The sequence below is a fragment of the Ceratina calcarata genome, unplaced genomic scaffold (genome assembly GCF_001652005.2).
Source record: "Ceratina calcarata isolate Rehan_Ccalc_2016 unplaced genomic scaffold, ASM165200v1 scaffold487.2, whole genome shotgun sequence".
NCBI classification, from domain to species: Eukaryota; Metazoa; Arthropoda; class Insecta; order Hymenoptera; family Apidae; genus Ceratina; species Ceratina calcarata.
The window spans coordinates 5,169-13,016 of NW_017172999.1; the positions used below are offsets into that span (position 1 = coordinate 5,169).

The 7,848-nt window shown below is 38.0% G+C and overlaps 1 protein-coding gene across 1 annotated transcript; it reads right to left on the reverse strand.

The window, feature by feature from the left end:
- Positions 1 to 642: 642 nt before the first annotated feature.
- On the reverse strand, positions 643 to 4,079 carry LOC113464707 (fatty acyl-CoA reductase wat-like). The gene is made up of 5 exons (XM_026816117.1): positions 2,866 to 4,079; positions 1,764 to 2,283; positions 1,408 to 1,600; positions 1,069 to 1,311; positions 643 to 1,000 (listed from the first exon to the last, which is right to left on the reverse strand). Exons 1-5 carry the CDS (start codon positions 3,082 to 3,084, stop codon positions 643 to 645), a joined length of 1,533 nt encoding a protein of 510 aa, XP_026671918.1. The 5' UTR covers positions 3,085 to 4,079.
- Between the last annotated feature and the right edge of the window lie 3,769 nt (positions 4,080 to 7,848).

A 7,848-nucleotide genomic window follows, 5' to 3' on the forward strand; every position in this document is an offset into this window, starting at 1 on the left:
ATTCATGCGATTTATAATCCGGCAGTGTTCCCATGCGTTCTCCGGCTCGTATGATGTCCTCGACCATCTTTAAATCGCACGGTGGCGCGTAGAATTTTTCTTCGATCGGGTTCTTGCAATGATGAGAGAACACGCTCGACACATAGAAGAACGCTTATGTTTTTTGGGAAACAGTTCTCTTGTAATGCTCGGAACCAGGTTCCGTCGGAGTTTCCCGTGCAGGGAGACGTCCGGACGTTCAGAACGTCTATTTTTGTGTGATTCTTGTCTGTAACACGTATTAACGTGTTAACGAATAACGACACTCGTATACTCGCGAGAAAACTCCCGAACCTTACTATGCAGGATGCACCATTCGACTGACTGTGTCTCAAGTGCCCTGTGAACCGTTCGGTTAAAACTAACGCGACATGTCCCGTCCTTCTAAACATTCCGATACTAATCGTTTCTCCGAAGAGAACGTTTCAACAACGCATATCGGATCTATTCAAAACATTTCAAAAACATTTGACGAACGCTCAGACAAAATTATTCTTCGATTAACATCCACTGTCTTAAGAATGTCTCGCGAAAAGCGAGAGCATTAGGTATTAATTATAGAAATAAATTGTAATGCGTGTTTTTAATACTTTTATAATCCATTTATTGCGATATCAGTAACAGAGAACTACAAATTATCTTAAAAAGGAAGAAAAAGACAACCATGGAGATAATAGTAACCGTGATGTAGTGAAGAATTTTCAATTTTCGATACCTCTTCTTCGCATACGGAAGTGAGTCCATCGTATCGTTTATGGAGTACCGGAGGCATTCTATCCCTGCGAAGGTTGCATCATGCCAGTCTAACTGTTTCATGTCAAATAAAAATTCCTCTTCATCGGTAGTATTCAAACGATTTATCACGGTCTTCAGTTTATCCGTTTTTATGATCCAAGATGTACTTATGAAGTAATGCAGTATAAAAACCTGCTTGGTCGCCTTGTATGCAAGTTTCAACGCCCTGTGCAAAAAAATACACAGTCGTTAATCACGGCTAATAGCTGTCTCTATATTTATTAAGAAACTTACATTGGCTTCTTTCGCTGAATCATTAGAACCATATCAGCAATAATTGCAGGGAATACGTGGAGAAACACGTGAAGCAGAAGAAAGAGATAAATATTCGGAATAAATAACACGAACGGGTACCAGATCATCTTGGTCAATGGGTGTTCATCAACAGCACGGAAGAAGGTGTAAGATTGATCATGCATGTTAAACGGATTCCAATCCGAGGATGCATAATTATACACTTGTGGCCCGTTTGTTTCTCTTAATGAAAACAATTCGATTATTTTGGTACCTTTTTATGTTAACTATTAAAGGAGAAAATGTAATAGCGGCAATGAAATTGATGAACTGCACTACCTATTGACGGAGTAATCCCAGATCGCTGACAAAAGGCCATTAGTTGCCATATCAACCGGAACGTAGTCCGATATTACATCCGATCTCAAAGGCGCCAGATGAAACATGCCCAAAGCCACCAGCAATGTCAGTAGATAAGGACCATTCCTTGTATCTACCCATCCTCGATATGGTTCTCGTATCGCGTTTATAACTGTTGAAAAAATTCGCGATATTATTCACATTGTGTGCTGATCGTATCAAGACAAATACTTAATATTCTATACTTATACAGAGGCAAAACCTGAACTTGCAAATGTGCAATAATTATGCGAGATGATTATGAGCTGCTTTAAAAGTTCATGATGAACCCGTACTTATAGAAGGCCTGTAGATTAAGCACGGGAGCGATCTTCGCCTAGCAAAGTCCTCGACTACACCCTCGGCGACGGCTTTGCTGAACGCGTACTGGTTCAACCATTTCCCTATAATATCGTTGAGCGCTTCCTTCGAAAGTCCGGCAGCGTTCTCCTCGTCGGCTCGTATGATGTCCTCGACCATCTTCAAATCGCACGGGGGCGCGTAAAATTTTTCTTCGATCGGATTCGTGTAATGATGAGAATACGCGGTCGACACATAGACGAACGCGTTTAAATTCAGGCATTGAGCCGCTAGTTCGAGCATCTTCTGTGTTCCGAGCACGTTGGTTCGCAAAATAAGAGACACCTTCGCCTCAAAGTACACCACCGACGCGTTGTGAATAATTATGTTCACGTTGTTCACCAAACGCTGACGATCCTCCGTCGAAAGGCCCAAGTCGGGTTTGCACAGGTCACCGTAAATCAGAATCACCTTCTCCGTAAAGTTTGGATTCATAGCACGCAACGTGTCGAACACCTGAAATGTTTTTACTAGATGCATTGTAACATTTATTTGTGATGATGAATATATATTAATGCGATAACATAATAATATAATGCGTTTGTAAAACTGCTCCTTATTTATTGTGAATGCTACGGGGCTGCAAAGCCCGTGGAATTAAGTACAATAAAATAAGAAAAATAATGTGATTATGGTATGCATGTACATTCGAAATTTATGGACAGCCATTGTTCCGTGATGGATTCTTGCTCAATTTCAGTCTCTAAAATTAGCCATTATTATTACAGCCACCAGTTGCCATTTACCCCGTACAATTTAAGAGAGCAAGTGAGTAGGATCAACTGAAAAAGTGTTGTAGAGTATACGTTTGAATTTGCATGTATCAATTTGGAACCGCTGACTAACCAGTGTGTAAAACCCATATTTTTTCTAAAAGATGTGACAAACAAACTATTCTGCTGACGGAGCTTCGAATAATTCAGGTGTTGTAGAATGATTTTACGCAATATCAAATAGTTGGGGTGACAAAATATTTGTTGCTTTTATTATTTGCTAATTTCGTTTTCACGAGAATTATTACGAGCAAAAGTTACTCACTTCCTTCTTAAAGAACCTGTCTATTCTTTCTTGTACAGAGAAACCTTTCTTCTCTCTGGTCATAATGTAAATATTGCCAATTTGAGTGCACGTCCTCAGGAGCTTCTCCAAGATGAGGCTGCCGTAGAAACCAGTGCACCCCGTGAGAAATACGTGTTTTCCGGCGTAGAAATTTCGTATCTGGCCATCGCTCTTTTTCGAATCGCTCGTCACATTCATTTTTAGAATATCACTTCTTTCTCTGCGATAACTAACGCTTGTGCTTCTTCCCGTCACTTGATAAAATCTCGTTCGTCGAATTTCTGAATTACGCTACCTGTATGGCACTCGGTTCGGCGGACGAAGAAATGCATGATCTGCTTGTGGTTACCCTTTATACGTGCTGGTTAAAGGAAATATTGTTGCATCTGATTTGCTTTCGAACAATAAATATTAAAGAAATTAGTTCACCGAACGCAATGTCTACAGTACATTACCTGCCAGTTTCAAAACTAAGTTTAATGTATTCATTTTCGTTATTTCCACGATTTTACGACGAATCTACTTAAAAATCGTTCATATCGCTTTCTTTAATCATCAGCCACCCTCAGAGAAAAATCTTTAAGAGAATGTAAGAATACGCGTATCCATAAATGTCGTCGCGTCGTCCGAAATTTGTTGAATACTGTTGTAAATCGAGGGATCGGATAGGTGTAGGTCTAACTACGATTGTATCTACTTTCCTTCCCTTGATTATTATATTTTACCTTGATCCGTTTACAGATTTCTCGAGCTTATTTCTACACACACTCTAACACACCGGCACGGCGACCACACACACACACACACACACACATGCCCCTCTCTCCACAACGTATATGCCCCCTATCTTAACAAATACAATCGTGTGTGAAATTGTATTGATCTCAATTATTTGGACTGAATGACGATAACAAGAAATAAGGTCTGTCGTTAAGTATGTTAAAGGTCAAAGTAGAGGAAAATCGTCGAAAGCTTGAACTAATAAACTAGAGTAAATGAATAAAGATGTTGATTGACCGGCACATTAACGGCTTTAACAAACAAAGCACTTTGGAGTCAGTCGGGTTTCGATGTTCGCCCGAATTTGGCCGACTGCGTTTGATACCCTCAAGAATTATAATAAACTATTAACCGTTTCTTTAAATAGTGTGGAGTGCAATTTATTTACCCGATATAATCTCCCACATATCTTTCCTGGCAACGAGATTGATGTACATGTATAAGTTTGTTACAACATGGTGAAAAGAGTATGTTGGGAGAATAAATTAACTACAGAAATAAATTGTAATGTGTATTTGTAAAATTTTTACAATATGTTTAATGTGGTATCAATGACAGAATAAATTAGACATTATTTTACAGAGAAAGAAAAACGCAAGTAACGCAAAGTGACTATCGTGTAGTGAAGTATTTTAAGTTTTTGGAAACTCCTTCTCGCGTCGGGAAGCGTTTCCAACGAGTCTTTTACAATTTTGGGACAGCTCAGGGCCAGGAGTGTCATGAAATGATTCCAGTCTAACAGTTTCATATCAAATGAAAATTCCTCTAGATCGGTAGCATTCATGCGATTTATAATACTCCTCAGATTGTCCGCTTTTATCACCCAAGATAAAGTAAGTCAACAGTCGAAACTGCTTAGTTGCCATGTATACCATCGTCGATGCCCTGAAAGAAGAAATAAATAATTGTTGCATACATAGATACGGATGATAGCTGCGCAATGAAATATATTTAACTGAATCGAGTTTGCATAATTGTTACAAAACGTACCTCGGTTTCTTCCGTTGGATCATTAAGGCCACATCAGTAATGATTGCAGAGAACGTGGGCCAGCACGTGAAATGCAAAAAAAAGATAAATATTCGGAATAAAGAGCACGAATGGATACCACATCATCTTGGCGGATGGGTATTCTTCAACAGTACGGTAAAATGCGGACATGTGGTTATACGATATTAACGGGTTCCAGCCAGACGATGCATAATTGTACATCTGAGGATCGTTCCTTTCCCTTAATGAATGCGATACGATAATCAATCAATTATGGGTTTTCTTTGAAAGAGGTAAAATAATTAGGGTTGTGAAATCGCTGAATAATGGTACCTGTTGACAACTTAATCCCAAATCGCAGACAGGAGGCCGTTAGTGGCCATGTCGACCGGAACATAGTCTGATTTTCCATCCGATCCTATAGGCAGTGCATGTACCAAACCCAAACATACCAGTGATGTTGCAACCATAGGACTATTTATCGAGTCCAGCCATCCAGGATACGGTTCCCGTATCGCATTCATAACTATTTAAAAAAATTACGATATTATACGTATTATATGTTGATCGTATAGAGACAGATATTTAATATTCTATTTTTACGCACACTTGTGCGACAAAACAAGAACGTAGAGATACAAAAGTGAATCACAATCACCTTCTCCGTAAAGTTTGGATTCATAGCTCGCAACGTGTCCAACACCTGAAATTTTTTACCAGATGCGTTGTAACATTTATTTGTGATAATGAATTATATTGTGAGCTGAAGAACTGAATTTGAATAATTCCATGTCTCGCGCATATCATTTACAATTATGATTTCAATTTAATTAAAGTGCCAATCTTATGCAAGGAAGTTCACGTTTACGTAAATGCCGCTTTACATTCTTTCGGCTTCTCTCATTCTTTCTTGTGTTGTGGACGTTACAGGACTGTAAAGCCCGTAGTATTAAGTAAAATGAAATTACAACAATAATAGGATTAGGGTATGCATGTACATTCGAAATTTATGGATAGTCATCATTCCGGGATGGATTCGTGCTCAATTTTAGTCTGTAGAATTAGCCATTATTATTACAATCACCAGTTGCCGTTTACTCCGTAGAATTTAAGAGAACAAGTGAGTAAAATCAAGTGATAAACTGTTGTACGGTGTACGCTTGATTTTACGTGTATCAATTTGGAACCGCTGACTAACCAGTGTGTTAGACCCATATTTTTTATAAAATGTGTAATAAACGAACTATTCTGCTGACGAAGCTTCGAATAATTTAGGTGTCCTAGAACGTTTTTACGCAATATCAAATAGTTGAGGTGACAAAATATTTGTTGGCTTTAACACTTGCTGATTTCGTTTTCACGAGAATTATTACGAGCACAATGTACTCAATTCCTTCTTGAAGAACCTCTCCATTCTTTGTTGCACGGAGAAACCTTTCTTCTCTCTGGTCATAATGTACACGTTGCCAATTTCGGTGCACGTCCTCAGGAGCTTCTCCAAGATGAGACTGCCATAGAAACCAGGGCACCCCGAGAGGAATATGTGTTTTCCGGTGTAGAAATTTCGTATCCGGCCATCGCTCTTTTTCGAGTCGCTGGTCACATTCATATTTACAATGTCACTTCTTTCTCTGTGCCAACTAACGCTTGTGCTTCTTCCCGTCACTTGATAATATCTCGTTCGTCGAATTTCTGAATTACGCTACCTGTATGGCACTCGGTTCGGCGGACGAAGAAATGCATGATCTGCTTGTGGTTACCCTTTATACGTGCTGGTTAATAAAGGAAACATTGTTGCATTTGATTTGGTTTAGAACAATGAGTATTAAAAAAATTATTTCGTCAAGTCGAATGTTTAGAATTCATTTTCCAGCAGTTTCACACGTCAATTTACGCATTTTCCACGATTTTACATCGAATCTAATTAAAAAACGTTCATATCGCTTTTTCTAATCGTCAGCCATCCTCAGAGAAAAATCTATAAGAGAATGTAAGTACCCGCGAATTCACAAATGTTATCGCATCATTGTTAATTAATTGAATACAGTCTTGCAAAATTGCGTTGAAGTTAATTATTTGGACTGAACGATGATAACAATAAGGTCTGTCATTAAATGCGTTATTGATAAAAATAAAGGAAAATTGTCGAACGCTTGAACTAATGGATTATAATAAATGAATAAAGATGTTGACCGACCGGCATATTAAAGGCTTCATCCTTTCATTTGATTGTAGTATGATAGTTAACATTGCTTTTACGGCACCCATCATGATACGGTTTCTTAGATTTCTACCCCTTCTGATCGATCTATACAGACCGCAGGCTTCCCATACCGCCCCGGAATCAAGCGAATTGTCGTATCTGGCTATGGCTCTTAATTGAATGGTTCGTGGAATTTGTAAAACGTTACTTCTTTGTGCGCAGTAACTTAAACTTGTATTGTTTCTCTTCGAATCACGCTATATGTGTATGGCACTCTGTTCGGTATTCGTTGCATGCAAATGCAAAATCTTCGTGAAAAGATTGAAGGAGACTTAGGTATAATATTATATGTTAATATAGTCTGTAAGATGATTTATATGTTTATTTTTTATTGTTCGCATGTATTTGTACACAAGGAATCAAATATAGATTTTTTTTTTCAAGAGTTTTATTCCTATTAATTCTTAATTATAAATTAGGCTGGACGGCGCAGAAAATAATCAGTTTCATCACATTGTGCATTAAATGCGTGATATGTGTGTTATAGTTATTTATTTTTGTGCCTGTAATATGTAACAAATTAGAAGTAAAAATTTAATTTTACGTGATTATGACTTCTCTTTATTTCTTCATTGTTATTGTAATCTGTCACTTAAAAATCATTTTCCGTTATATTACTTTCCCTCTGCTCCAGTCTATAGTATACATACATATGTATAGTCAAAGATATACATGGACTGCCCGTAGCATAGGCTTGCAATGCTAACGTGCCATCGCCAACATCAGGTAGCCAAGCTCCGCCTTCGGGACCATCATGTGACCAAACAGCGGCAATTCCGAAACACTAAATGGAAATAGTATACAGTATACATGCCCTTAAAAATCTCAAATCGTATTATTTTTCAAATCGTGGGTCTACTACATTTGTAAATTAAGTCTTGTTTTATGTTTTCAAAACGAAAGGTATTTGAGAATGTAAAATAATGAAA